General features: G+C 40.0%; 1 protein-coding gene across 12 annotated transcripts in view; it reads left to right on the top strand.

Moving 5' to 3' along the window:
* Positions 1-15,473, top strand: part of OPCML (opioid binding protein/cell adhesion molecule like) — a 1,069,156-nt gene that overhangs the window by 651,288 nt on the left and 402,395 nt on the right. For 5 of the 12 annotated variants that reach the window (XM_058687350.1, XM_058687348.1, XM_058687347.1 and 2 more), the window contains one exon: positions 13,162-13,236. The exons of the other annotated variants lie outside the window; for them this stretch is intronic. In XM_058687350.1, the coding sequence (XP_058543333.1) occupies positions 13,162-13,236 (75 nt within the window). The remainder of the gene's footprint in view (positions 1-13,161; positions 13,237-15,473) is intronic. 12 annotated transcript variants of the gene reach the window in all.

Raw genomic sequence — 15,473 nt, 5'->3', positions numbered from 1 at the left:
CCACCTGTCACCTTTGCAAAATTGTATAAATTGTGTTTACAACAGGGAGGATATTCCTTAAAGGTGGCATTATACTTTAGAATAGCAATATCATTTGTTACAGAAATGTGTATGAGCTCTCACGGAATACCTGGAACCAGTGTTTTCCCTTGAAAGACATAAGCTCACATGGGAATATTTACAAACTTTTTCCCAATTTCCTACTGTCAACTTATGAAATTTAATCATCCTGATCCCGACAGATCCAAGTAATGGTGATTTAGTGCTGCATGCTTTTACATTTTACTTCCTAATACAGTGAGTGTTTGATCAACACCACTGCCAGGCAGTGAATTGTTTCTTGATGAACCTGCATTGAGACTGGGGGCGGGGTGGGGGGATGATGTGCAGGTTCTGGCTGAGTGATATCCCTGACTGCTACAGAACTCTTTCTGACTGATTGGGGAGCTACAAGTTGAAGCATCTGGTGCTTATGTACAAAACAAACATAAATAAGAAATCATGTACAGATGTGACTCTAACAAATCCCCAGCAACAAGAAAAGAAGTAGCATCAACAAATGAAAGGAGAAAAATCAATACTAAAAGAAGAGAAGAAAAGAAACAGAATCCTCCAAAGACTATACTTCAGAAGTTTAATTTCAGGCTCAAATATCTGACCAAAAAACAGTATTTGTAGTGATATCTAAGATTCCTGAAAAAGAGTTTATGAGACCAAATTAGAAATTGCCTGTTCTGCACATGAAAAGATGTTCAACGTCGCTCCTTATCAGGGAAATACAAATCAAAACCACACTCAGATACCACCTCATGCCAGAGTGGCCAAAATGAAGAAATCAGGAGACTATAGATGCTGGAGAGGATGTGGAGAAACGGGAACCCTCTTGCACTGTTGGTGGGAATGCAAATTGGTGCAGCCGCTCTGGAAAGCAGTGTGGAGGTTCCTCAGAAAATTAAAAATAGACCTACCCTATGACCCAGCAATAGCACTGCTAGGAATTTATCCAAGGCATACAGGAGTACTGATGCATAGGGGCACTTGTACCCCAATGTTTATAGCAGCACTCTCAACAATAGCCAAATTATGGAAAGAGCCTAAATGTCCATCAATTGATGAATGGATAAAGAAATTGTGGTTTATATACACAATGGAATACTACGTGGCAATGAGAAAAAATGAAATATGGCCTTTTGTAGCAACGTGGATGGAACTGGAGAGTGTGATGCTAAGTGAAATAAGCCATACAGAGAAAGACAGATACCATATGGTTTCACTCTTATGTGGATCCTGAGAAACGTAACAGAAACCCATGGGGGAGGGGAAGGAAAAAAAAAAAAAGAGGTTAGAGTGGGAGAGAGCCAAAGCATAAGAGACTGTTAAAAACTGAGAACAAACTGAGGGTTGATGGGGGGTGGGAAGGAGGGCAGGGTGGGTGATGGGTATTGAGGAGGGCACCTTTTGGGATGAGCACTGGGTGTTGTATGGAAACCAATTTGACAGTAAATTTCATATATTAAAAAATAAAATAAAAAAAATAAAAAAATAAAAATAAAAATAAATAAAAAAAAAAAAAAAAAAAAAAAAAAGAAATTGCCTGTTCCATTCTGCTGTCTCCCTCTAAGGATTAAGAGTGATGCTTACCCAGAACAATGGATGCCTAGAGAAGAAAAATTAAGTATTACAGATCACTAACACCAACATTTTGTATTGTCTAAAGGAGGCCCCATAAATTCTATCCCCATATATCCATATATTCTATTAGGTCCAAGTAAAGGAATGTGAGTTGGATTATTTTAGCTGTTTAATGCTAATTACAATGTAAAAATTAGCACAATTCTGGAATCTTACTCCAAGAACATTGTTAATGTATATTAACAGGAAGATATTCTTCTTATTCTAATGTAATGGATATATATTTGACTAGCAAAAGAAATATTTTAATAATATATAAATAAAATATTTAACAAAATAATGAGGAGTCAGATTGTTGGCTCAGAAGTATCCTATGCTTGACCATGAGAAAATACCAATACACCTCTGTCACCATGGGTCCATGACCTTCTGTAGGGTTTTCCTTTGGGTTCTGAGAGACAGCCCAAACTCTTCAAGATGGGTCACAATACCTATGCCCCATGAAGAATGGTATCATCTCATACTTTTACTAGCATTGGGGGAACAAATTTATATGTTCTACATACCATTTTCTTGGGCTTTATACTACAGTTAGGTAAAGTATACCATGTGGATCTCAAGGGATAGAATTAGGATCAATGCATGGAAGCTACATGAATAGCTTAAGTAAATACTTAAGACACACAGAGCTGTCTTAAGTAAGAGTAGTATACATGCTAAGTTTTCTGTCACTAGAGATTTTGAAAATAGAGGAGAAGGAACTTTGAGAGGCTTGCTTCTGTAACTCTGGCATTTATCCCAGTACCTGGCACATGGTAACTTCTCAACAATCAATTATTGCCTGATGACTACATGACCATTTAACAGGTTAGGAGAAGATGCTATGCCATTGAACTAGATCAATGCCAAGGCTCATGTCAGCCTAAGATTGTATAAGTTACCATTTTTTTGGCCTTGTGTAAATGGTGTGGTGCTATAAAGTCATTTCTTAGGCTTGTTCTATTTTGTGAGTATTTGAGGGATTTTTTTTAAATGATGTTTTCCTCCTAATGTCTACAAACATGCAAGTCTTTATGAGAGAGAAGTAAAAATATTTTATACTATCTAGCTAAAAGGATTTTTTCCAAAAACTTTTGACTTTATCTCCTTACTGCCAGCTAATTTGACTAGTAGAACTCAGGAACCATTTTAATATTAGTGTTTTCAGGCTGAAATGAGAAAGTCTTGGAGAACCATCCACGTGTGGGCATTTGTCTTTTGCAGCTGGTTACTTTTTTGTGGGGCCACATCTTAGTCCATTGAGACAATGGAACCCATGGCTGTAAATCCTGCACGCTTATAAAAATTAATCTTGTAAATCTTGCACTATTTCCAAGAAGCTCAGTGAAACCCTGCAAAGAAAAATCTGATCAACAGTAGTAAAAATATACTATAAATGAATTTTCCCTTAAGTGTTATGATGCTTAATGGAAATGTGCCTGCCCTTTTCTTTAATTAACTTTTAATTTCCATGATATTGTGAAGGAGTGATGATGACAACGTTATTCTAAAGCATGATACAGGAGAGGTCAAAGTTAAGCATCCATATTGAACCAGATATCTTGGTTCAGCCCAGTCCCCCATGCTGTATAGCAGCCAATCATGTGAAAGAACTCTTCATCACCTGGAAGACTAAACAGGGAGTAGGGTATATGAACCTACATTCATCACTAGGTCTAGAAAAAAATAGTAAGGCAGAGAGGAGGAAGGGGAGAGAGAGAGGTGAGGAAGGAGAGTAAGGAAGGAGGAGGGGGCTTTCAATTTGTCTGCAAATGACATAGAGTGGAATCTAGATGGAGTAGAATATAAGAGGTTTCCAGAAGGTTCTTTTGGATGTGAATGGACAGAAGTCTGGGAGTCAGAACTTAGAGAGAGAATGTAGAGCCCTACTAGGGAACATCAATATTATCCACCTACTGAAGCTCCTTGTCCTTGGGTACCTAAAGAACATTTGGGGATGTGCAAGGTAATCCCTACCTAAGTCTATTTGTAGCTTATCTTCAGTGCAGTTACACTGCCCTATATAGCATTCTACACATTTTTAAAGGATATTTGAAGTTGAAATGTGATGTTTTGCTCCATATTTTCTTTCCTATATTTGCTTTTCTTAAGCTGTTGTTAAAAGGAGTTTGCCTTCATCAGTGATAAATAACTGAGGTGGCCCAAGCACATAGTGACAATGAAGGGTTATTCTACTTGCAGAAACTCAAGTACTAAATTTATTAGGAGAAAAAAATTACAAATGAATTTAGCATGAATACTGATGACTAAAAGAAAACCACCAGGAATCATGCCAAGTAATGATTTTAGATTCAAGTTACAATGACCCACTTTGTGGTTTCTCAACAATGATTTTTGTAGAGCTTCTGTTACTTCACCACTAGCAAAGGAATTGGAGAGGTATGTGGAAGTGAGTACGTGTTTGTTGTCTGTGAAGGTATATCTCTTTTTATTTTTAATGTTTACTTATTGACAGAGAGGGAGAGAGAGAGAGGCAGAGAGAAAGGAAGAGATAGAATACCAAGCAGGCTCCGCGTTCATCTCAGAGCCTGACTTGGGGCTTGAACTTAACAACTGTGAGATCATGACCTGAGCCAAAATCAAGAGTCAAATGCTTAACTGACTGAGCCACCCAAGTGCTTAAAAAAGTCTTTTTAATTTCTTTCCAAAACCATAGTGTACTTAAAAAAAATTCCCTTTTATTTCCTGTAGTTTTCTTACATATCTTTTAATATGGGTAGCGACTAGTCATCTATATAGATCCACACAGGACCCATGTATATAGTGACCCATAAGGCATGATTCCCTTGGCCTAAACCCAGGGTGGCACACTACAGCACAGGAACCAAATCTGACTCACCACAGTTTCATAGGATCAAAACCTTTCTTGATCTTGGTACATATTTTCTATGCGTGCTTTCCAGCTACAACAGAAGGGTTGAATATTTGCCCTAGAGACTGAATCCTGCAAAGCTTAAAATACTTACTACCCAGCCCTTTACAGAAAGCATTTGTTAATACTTGATCTAGACTCTATAGATACTAGATCATCATCATGGCTCATCTGGATTAATTACAGAAATTCCTGAATTCGTCTTATCTCTCATCTTTCTAACATATGTCCTATTTTTGTAGGGATCTTCTTAAAACTTGAATATGATTAGGCCGCTCCCCTTCCCATTGTTTGCATAATGCAAATCTAGCCCGCTTTTTGGGTGAACTTTCCAAAGCCATTTCTCATTGCTTCCTTGCCAGTCAACTCTACTCTCCTCAAATGCGCCATGCTCCCTTTTCCTGAACCCGTGTGATCACAAATACTGATTCATTTTAGAGTGATTCCTTGTTCCTTTTCTTGTATCACTCCTTATGTGAAACCCAATGCAGACAGAAGTCCACCAGGGAAAGTTTTTATGACCTCTGTGCCTGTAGCACCCTTTATATATCTCCATGATAACATTCATTTATGACACTATATTGTCATTTCCCTACTTACTGGTCTTTTCTCCTAGTAGATGGCAGGCTTTTAAAGGATAGACCCTGCTCTGTTCTGAGTGTCAAGAATACATGTGTTCTATATGCACACATATTCACACATGCATTTAAAATACTGTCAGTCTTAAAAAGAGGTCCTCATTCTATTTATGTGTGCATCATTTTTTTGTGAACTACCCCATAATAGTTCTATTGCATCAGAATCTTGATGGTAGAATTTGTTTATTTTGGAAGAAAAGATTTGCAGGTGAGTTTGATGATTCCCTCTAATTATGAAACACATTTTACAGTATCAGAAGCATAGAAGAGTAGATTTGGTCCTTTACAACTTATTTCTACAAATAAATGTAATATCTTAGATGGATTGATTAAGACATTTTTGAAAGCCGAGAACCACCTGAGCATGGGGAGCTGGGGAATCTGTGTACCTGAAAGCCAGCACGTTAGGCTGATGAACATAAACATGTCATGGAACTTTTCTAATGTGCAATGTCTTGACATCAGTCGATATTTTAGGGTGTATATAAGTCTTATGTATCAAAAGAGAGGACTGAATTTTAAGCATGTCTGCATTTTTGCAGGAGGTCTTGGCCATGTGTGCAAATAGATACCTGTGACCAAGATCGACAGGAACCCTTGAATGGGTTTGGTGGGAGGAATCTTTTCTATCTATAAGGCCAGGAGTTGGAGACAGTTCCCAGAGGTGGAAAAACTCTGACAGGCAAACATTAAATCTCTGAAGAAATCTTTCTTAAATTCTAGTATCACCAGGGTTTCCCCCTCAGGGATGAAGGGGCTACTGCCTTCCTAAACCCTGTGGCTAATAATAGCACAAAGGCAAATGACTTCAGTTCTTTGGTCCTCAACCAAGTTTGTTTAGCCCTTAAGCTACTGTGAATATTGCCGGAAAGAAGGAAAGCTGTGGTCAAAGCTGCAGAGTAATGTGGTGACAGCTTCCCTGAGTGCCTGCTAATACAGATATCATTTCATCAGTGTGATCCTCAGCGACCTCTTGCAAGGATTAATAATGGGGAATAAATCACTTGAGGGAGACTCAGCAGCAGGCCCCTCATGGGAGCTCTGGGTTACTACACCAGAATACTGGAGAAAGAAAATGAAGGGGAAAAGTGGCAAATGGGATTAACAGAGAAACACATTGCATCGGGGGGGGGGGGGGGGGCCCTGGTTGAGGGAGTGAAGCAGGCCCATGAATAAAAAAGTGCAGTGCTAGTTCTTTCATTTCTGTGTTCGCCCCATTTCCATGGCTCCTGAATCCATCTGTCTCATGGGAACTTTCCCTGCAGGATGTAATTTGAATGTTATTCTCTTTCTATAGGTTGCAGAGAGTTTGGCCTGGTTCTAACCAAGACAATATCTTGTCCTCTTTTGAAGCTCATTTTATAAAACAAAGACTTACCCATTGTTAATGTCAATTGCTCCTCCTTGTCTTAAAGTATATTGTACTTTTGAGGGACTCTATTTCCTAATGTACCCAATCTCCTCTCCCAGCCCGGGGAAGTTTTTGGATGTTTTCAATAAACAGTTACAAAGAAATCTTTTTTTTGTTTGTTTGTTTGTTTTTAATATTTGTTAGAGAGGGAGAGAGAGAGAGAGAGACAGAGAGAGACAGAGAGAGAGACAGAGACAGAGAGACAGAGACAGAGAGAGAGAGAGAGAGAATGAATCTTAAGCAGGCTCCATGCTCAGCACAGAGCCTGACACAGGCCTGATCCCATGACCCTGGGATCATGACCTGAGCCAAAATCAAGAGTCTGATGCTCAATCAACTAAGCCACCAAGTCACCCCACAAAGAAATCTTTATTTTCAATTGAAACCCTTGTGGGCCAGGCAGCTCCCTCACACAGGCCATGTTAAGAGTGGTCTATCTAGCCAGCCCCATCCTTGTCAGACCCTTTGAGTTCACAATTTTATTTTCACTCTCTGGACCTGGAAGTCCTATCTATTCTCTTAGTGAACAGGACCTTCCCCTTCTGTTCTCTCTAGATAGGGAATAATTAGTGGTACCATTGGGAGAGGACCAGGGGATCAGTGGGTGCTAAGTAAGTGAATTCCAAACTTATGCATTATATTTAAAAATGGACAAGAATGTGGCATTTTGGCTCAGAGGAAAACACAAGTGCCTTTCCCCTAACACAGTGTGAAGTGTGGGATAATTGCATGCAGCATTTTTTAATGGCTAATTTAATGGCTAATGCTTATGAAGCCCTTACTTGTGCTAGGTACTTTATAGGCATTCTTCTTCTTTTTTGTTCATTTTCGAACAGCACTATAGAGTAGGTATTATTTCCCCTTCTTTAAAGATGAAGAGTATGTGGCAGGGAGGTTGGAGAACGTGGCTGGGACCACATGACCAGGGAAGGGTGAGGGCCTATCTGTGGGCTCACTGTGGAGGCCCAGACCACCTCACTTCACCTGGGCCCTGAGCTTTTCTTCTGTGATGTACCTCCACCCACCCTTCCTCTGCTTCTCCTTCCCCTTCTTCCCTTCTGATGCTGTGCTCTGGTCTCCCTCTGACCTCATTTGTACCTCTATAATCAGTCTTCTCCAGTCCTACCATGTTCTTTATATTTCCTGTCTTCCTCAAAAAAGAATTATCATAGTTTCTTAGGAAAAGAAAAGATAAAATTATAAAAACAAATGTGAATGCCATTTTACAATTTACTGAGCATTTAAAGACAGATTTCATACTTTTGAGCAACTGCATGATAGAAATTTTATCACATCTTTCTTAGAGATTAGGGAAATGAGGTTTAGGACATGAAACCCCTGTCCCAGATGCTTCCATCACCAGATGAGGCCCAATGTAAAACTGTATCTCTGGACTGTGAAGAGTTTTCCACTTACTAGCAAAAATTTCAAACTCCTGTGGTGGCACCATTAATGAGAGTAAGCAAAAGGGGCCCAGTGGGGGTATTTTGGGAATTCCTGCCTTCCACCTTGACGGCAGAGTGGCTGCTTCTCAGCCCCAGGCTGCTGCTGCCATGTGGGAAGGAAGGCACAGGGTTGACAGATTCTTTCAGCATCTCAAAGGAAGGCAGAAATCAGAATGGTTAAGAAAAATTCCCTGATCTTCATTTTTTTGTTTTTAGTTTATTTATTTATTTTGAGAGAGAGAGCATGAGCAGAGGAGGGGCAGAGAGGAAGGAGAGAGAATGCCAAGCAGGCTCTGCACTGACAGCACGAAGCCTGACATGAGGCTTGATCTCATGAACCGTGACATTATGACTTGAGCCAAAATCAAGAGTCAATGATGCTAAACCGACTAAGGCACCCAGGTGCCCCTAAGACATCCTGATCTTTAAATGTCAGTAACTACTCCGCATACCTGCATGAGATCCCAGGGGAGGCCAATATGTGCAAGCTGTGTACTGTCCCGAGACCACTAGCTCACAAATTCTCCACCAGACCCCATGACTTCCCATCTCATCTTAAATTGTCCGATTCCCACTGTGACCCCTAGTCTCATTTCCGTTCCTTTCCCATTTGCATTCCTTCTGCTAGCTGACCATTTTCACAGTAAACAGCCTCCTATAGTGTTCTCAGGGTCTCCCTCCTCCCCTCACAAGCTTCCTCCCAGCAGCTAAGATGCTTGGTGATAGAATCAAGAATGGCTATTTACAAAGAAGAAGGAGGTAATAGGACGAAGGAGGCTCTGTCCACAAAGCAAGAAACCCTCTACTCAGGCAGTCGACGAAGGGAAACAGAATTGGAAATGATTTTTATTTCAATTAGATTTTAATTAGCTTCTGTCTTGGAACTATCGGATCGGTTCCCAAATAATTGAAAAAGCAACCGTATTTACATCTGTTGCTCCTAAGAATAGCAATTTTGTAGCATCTGATCCATATTGTATTCAGAGGGTGAGAGAGAGGAGGGAAGTTCGATGGGGAGAGGATTTCAGATGAAATAATCAGTGTCAACAAAAGCAGTGCAGCGGGTCAGCTGGGAAACTGTATGAGCACTCCTCTGTAGCCTTGCCCTAATTTCACATGGAATTAATATGGGATGGGTGGTAAGAAGTATTTCATTAGCAGCTTGCACAAACTTATTATAGAGCTCTAGCAACTCTGAATCAAGCACACTGGAGAATTAAGAAAAGCAGATATTGCAGTCAAGTGTGTAACATACAGGAGGGTCAAGTGAGGCATCTTAGGGAGGGAGTCAGGAATGTGTCCTTGGGGCCAGGTGCTCAGCATTGAGAGTGTGTTGGCTCCAGCTGCAGCATTCCTAGTGAGTCACATTTCTCTGTGCTTCCTCCCTTATGTTCTGCTGAGATGAAATATCATGCAGTGAGTGGGGCTGAGACCTGTGTCCCACCTGATTTCCGAAGGCCATTCAAAGATTCTGATCGTAACTTTGCAAGATCTCTTTTTTTCTGACGAGACAAACAGGGCTTGCAAGGCTATGAGGTTGATGAAAATGCTTTCCCCATGGGAAAACACAAGTGGATAGCTCTGTGAATTTTCTCTTGAGGAAAATGTGGTGTTTGGGAGGCTAAGCAGCTCATGGCCCCAGTTTCCTCCAGAGACCAGTTTCCTGTTCACAGAATAGTGTGTTTCAGAAAAATTTCTCAACATTTTTCTCTGTTGGTATGTGGTTGGTAATGTCTTTGAATAAATACTTAAGGATCCCCTTCCTGCCACAAATTAACCATATACTTGACTACACTTCTTCCCCCTTCTTAGAGGATGCTAGAAAGATGATTGCTGAGTCCCGGTGCCTGAGTCATCTCTTCAGCATCTCTTCACAGTTACGCAGCTTCCTAAGGCCCAGGAGAGGAAGGTCATGCAATTAGTGATTCTAACCCCTAAATTTCCTCTCTTGCTCTGTGTACTTCTCTGGTGCCTGAATCTTTTGCAGTGGAATGCATTCATGTGGTACTTGCATAATGCAAAAATAAATTTTACAAAATCTGCTGCCTGAAAATAAATTTAATATAGCAGATTGTGATTGTGTTTTATGCAATCAGAAATAAAATTATGCTAATAATACTTTCAAGAGTCTTATATAATATAGTTATTGGTCCATTATCACAACTGTTAGTTCTGTCTCCAGCATTGCCAGTAGACAGGTGGTTCTGCTGTAATACCATAAATTACGTGTAAGCAGGGTCTGTGCCATTTATTCAGGACAAATGTCAACACAACATGCATACATATATTCTTTCAGAGTTTTTTTTCCTTAACTACCCTATGTAACTTTATATTCTCTACCCCCCAGCACCATTCCCTTTATTCTGTCCTGTTAGATTTATTTTCTTTATTGAACTTATTACTCTTTAAGATAATTATGCATTTTGATTGCATATGAACTGCCTTGCTCCTCTTGACTGTTAGTACCTTGGGGCAGGGACCATATCCCCAGTGTCTGGCTCATAGTAGGCTTCTAATAAATATTTGTTTAGTCATTCAGTAAGTATTCCTAGAGACCTCCCATTTAGCCAGAATATTTCAGGCATGAAAACATAGACATGAACATGACCAAGAAAGCTCCTTCTCTCATCAAATATACAAATTAGTAGGGAAGGTGGCCAATATGCAGTCAGTTAAGTAAAGGAACAAGATATGAAATAGAAACATGTCATAGAACACCAGAATCCCGAGGATAGGATAAAACACAGTGATGTGACAGTGGCTTTGCACTGCACTTGAGGTGTGCCAGCTTCAGATGCCAGGGAGAGGAGGTGGAGCCTCACAGCAGCCCCAAGTAAGGGGCAGAACAATAGGTTCATGTTGTCACAAGGACACCAGTAGCCCCTGTTGGATCATCCACACCTCCCTTTGCCCTGGCATGCCCTTTGTGTCTCTTCTGCCTGTTGGATACCTATTTTTCCTCAAGCCTTCTCTTAGGTATCATTTTCTCTGTGAAGTCTTTCCTGTTCCCTCCTCCCCAAAGAGAACTGGCCACTGTCCCTTTGCACATATATATACTATCATCCCCTACACATATTTACATTGTCACTGTGACCTACCTTTCTTTCTCTCATATGTTCACATATATTTCTTGATGTCCTGTGGTACTGTAAGTCCCTGTTAGACAATAATGACTCCTCCTTGTATGCCTAGAGTGTGACACAGACACGGATTTTAGGTTCTTGATAATTATTTGTTAGATGAAGAGTGAGGTTGGTCCATGTAATCATGGATAAATATATAAATAAAGGAAATGGAAGGACTCAGAAAGGCTCTTGCATTGCTAGGATTTCACAATTACTGTTTTAAAAACTTGCCCTTCCTTTCTCCATCCCAGGAACCTTCATTAACTGCATTTTCTTTGGCTCCTTTTGTATTTGTATGTATGATATGTAGTCCACAGCTGTTGTCATCACATAAATTATAAAATTACATTGAATCCACTTCTGCCTTAAATATAAGTTCCAGTGACTCCCCACCCCCACCCCAGTACACACCCATATGCACCACTCTGTTCTTCACTATGGTCTAGAATTCCCTTACTCATTGATTTTCCTGCTAGGGCTTAAATAAATTTCAAGTCATGAACATTTCTGCTTTCAGCTCTCTGTGGTTGACTCTATCTGTCTTTTGATGTATGTATTAATAGAGAACAAATATTAGCAGATAATGTATTGGTGGCCAAAAGATGAAAAAAGGATTCCTGCTAGTGTAATATTCGTGAAAGTCTTGACTTGAACTGTCATAATCCAACAAGGCTAAATTTATCCTTAAATAGATGAAATAACACCAGAGGTTCCCCTAAAAGTTATAACATCTTAATTACTGCCATTAAAATCTCATATCCACACATCATATACATTTTGAACTTCAGTCTTAAAACAGATACGTTATTTTTCAGAGAATCCTAAGGGGACAGAAGTCACACAGTACTGCTGAAGCCTGCTCATACTGGACAAATAATTTTTGGCAGAACACTCAATCTAACCTAATAGATAATGCTGAGCAAGCAGAGCCTTTAGTTCTTCGAACACTGATGAGATTCTATACAGTGTTTTCCTTTGTGTAGTTTCATTATTTGGGAAAGGCCAACATAATATTTATCTGTGGATTAGGCACCATGGATACAGGCAGTAAGCCTTTTAGATATGTCTCCCTAAGTTCCCTATTGAAAAAATATAGGTGGCTAGCGTTCTCGCTGGTTAATTTTGCATTTTGAAATACACAACTTACCACTGGTTTAGGAGCCAGCATATAGACTCATGTGTGAGCATGTTAGGACACAATTGTGCAGAATGAATTCCTTCAAGCTTCCACTTCTCAACCAAGTATGGCAGAGAATATGGAACAAAAGGAAGGACGTTTTTATATAGATGGTGCAGGTCAAAACCTACCTGATTTTTCATAGGTGATAGAAAAGAAGAGAGATAAAAGATAATGTTTTGGGTTTTTTAAGGATCAATATTTTAGTCTATGAGTGATGTCCCCATCAAATAGTGAACACAGAGAAGGAGGTGGTGTAAGGGGTACAATGATTCACTTGAATGTTGACATATTGCATTTGAGTTGCACGTGGCCATCAAAGGCAAGATGACAACAAATATTTTCTGTGTGTCTGGGCCTCTTTTAGGGTCTGGGGATTGAAAAATGAAAGTAACACATGGTATCTCATGGTGGAGGGGCAGGGTGTTTATAATCTTTCAGGGAGCAGAGATGTATAAACATACAGCTATAACGCAAATGCAAATAGAAAGTGCTGCTTGAAATCTAAAAAAAGTAAACTCAGAACAGGAACCTGTCCCCAGGGTCCTGATATTGTCTAGGGAGAAATAAACTTCAGTTCTAGATTACTGATCTCAGAACTTTAACCTATTCAGTGGGCATTATTAAGTACTTCTTGTGTACGCTGTGCTCCATTTCTTAATTATAATGCTTCTGAAATGGAGAAGAGCAACTTTTGATGCTTTGTAATTTAATTATATTCTTTAGGGATATTACAACTTCCTTTTGTACTAAGCCCACACTTAACCAGTAGTTTTCTCCTCTGTAATTTGTTCTTTCCAGTATATTTGCCCAGGAGAAGGGCCTGGCCACTGTGCATGAACTCCCCATTTCTCAGACCAGGGGGGAGATTTGTGAGTAAGTGGTAATGGATATACTGTCGTGCTAGTTCATAAATCAGTCTTCTGTCAGTTAGGTGGGCATGAATCCATCTTTCAAAACTTGATCACCTTTGGTTGAGCTGATTAAATTAATTTTATGATTCTGCAGAGTGGAGGTCCTGGCTCTGGAAAGGTGGTCACCACTTGGTTGCTCCATTTCTGAGTGCTTCCATCCAGGGGACTCTGCCTGAAATGACTAATTGACCTCTTCGTGTAATGGCAGAAGTCACTGCTACTCATTTCCAGTTCCAGATTGTCTTTTTAATTTTTTTTAATCTTTATTTATTTTTGAGAGAGAGAGACAGAGTGCAAGCAGGGAAGGAAAAGAGAGAGAGAGGGAGATACAGAATCCAAAGCAGGCTCTAGGCTCTCAGCTGTCAGCACAAAGCCTGATGCAGGGCTTGAACTCATGAACTGAGAGATCATGACCTGAGCTGAAGTTGGATGCTTAGCCAATTGAGCCACCCAGGTGCCCCTAGATTTGTCTTTTTAATACCAATGTCATTGCACTGGTAAAATTTCAAGCTAATACACTGTCATGGGTTGAATTGTGTTCCCCCTCAAAACAAAATATGCTGAAGTCCTAGCCACTGGTACTTATCAGTGTTACCTCATTTGGATATAGGGTCTTTGTAGACATAAGCAAGTTGAGATGCTTTCATTAGGGTGCATCCTCATCCAAAATGACTGATGCCCTCATAGAAGAGAGAAATTTGGACACATACACAGAGGGAAGTCAGCTGTATGAAGCTGGAGAAATACACTGGAGGTTTGCTGCCACAAATCAGAGAAGGATTGGGGCTACCAGAAGCTGGAAAAGGCAAAGAAGGACCTTTGATGTTTTAGGAGGGAGCAGGATCCTGCCAACACCTCAGTTGTGGACCTATAGTCTTCAGAAATGTGAGCTGATCAACTTCTTTTGTTTTAGCACCCCCCTCCAGCCCCCACCCCCCTCAGTTTATGGAGCTTTCTTACAGCAGCCTTGAGAAACTAATACAACAGGTTATGGTTAGCTCTCAAGTTGGATTTAAGAGTTCACTAAGAATTCCAATTGGATTTAGGGTTTCAGATCAGATTTCAGAATGTTTCTTAAGTGTGTCTTCTCTGGAAGGAAAAGGTTAAAGTTGAATCCCAAGGACCCTGAAGTCATTTTGGATCTATCCACTGTGACTCTCAATATGCTCTCTTCCTTTGCCCCTTTATGAAGAAAACCCTTTCTTTATTGAGTGCAATATAATCCAGCATCAGAGAACTTCCCAGAAAAATAGAGCTATGAGCTGGGAATTAGTGACCTGCAATTGTAAAATAGCAATTCATTAAATCAAACAAACTTTCCTTAAAATTTATTTGGAAGCAGGATACCAGTAAGAGTTAAGAGTTACCAACTCTTTTTTTTCTAAATTGTTGAACATGCTGGGATAAATGGGTATTTTTTGCTTTTACATGCTTCATTTATTTTTATGATTAGACCCTTCTCTAAAGTATGGTTCCTCCTAATTACATTTATAGAATTGTCCTTAAATACCTAAATCTATATATGGTTATGATATATGGTTATATATATATGGTTTTGTGTGTTTAGATGTGTGTGTGTATGTGAGTGTAAGCTGCATACCATTTCGGAGGCTAACAAATACTGTCTGAAGCCTACCCATGGAGTGTATGGGCTAAATAATTGTCCACAAATAAAGGGTATCTATCCTTTGGTTGGGATAAAGAAGTCAGACAGAAATCACACATTAAACTTTACCATAGCCCTAGTCTCTTCGATTTGTGGTTTGAAGTTTGGGCTTCCACCTTTAAAGAATGTTGGTTTGATCTTCTCTCTTCCTTTATTTTGGACTCTTTTTTTTTCCTGGAAATTTAAGTAATATTTTTTTTTTTCCATCACAAGCAAAGAGAGAGGTTGGGAATGAACATGCAATTAGATGCCTAATTGCCTTTTGATGAGGCTGCGGGTTGTAGAGTTAGGGCATGTGACTAGGGATTCTTTAGCTACTTAAAGCATTGCTGAAGAGGCTGTGGTTCAACAGGACCACCAGTTTCATGGTCACTCTTTGAGAGAGCTGCCTGCTGTAAAGACCCAATAGGAGAGGTAAGCACGGTGGGAAGGACTTGGGGCATGCCTCTTTCCCCGTGAATGGAGAGTAAGAGGGTACTGAAGACCAAGAGATGGCAGAAGCAATAAAGTGAAATGAAGAGGGCAGACAGGAG

This window comes from Neofelis nebulosa, chromosome 10 (assembly GCF_028018385.1).
Source record: "Neofelis nebulosa isolate mNeoNeb1 chromosome 10, mNeoNeb1.pri, whole genome shotgun sequence".
In the NCBI taxonomy this organism is placed as follows: Eukaryota; Metazoa; Chordata; class Mammalia; order Carnivora; family Felidae; genus Neofelis; species Neofelis nebulosa.
This window is presented reverse-complemented; position numbering and strand designations above follow the sequence as displayed.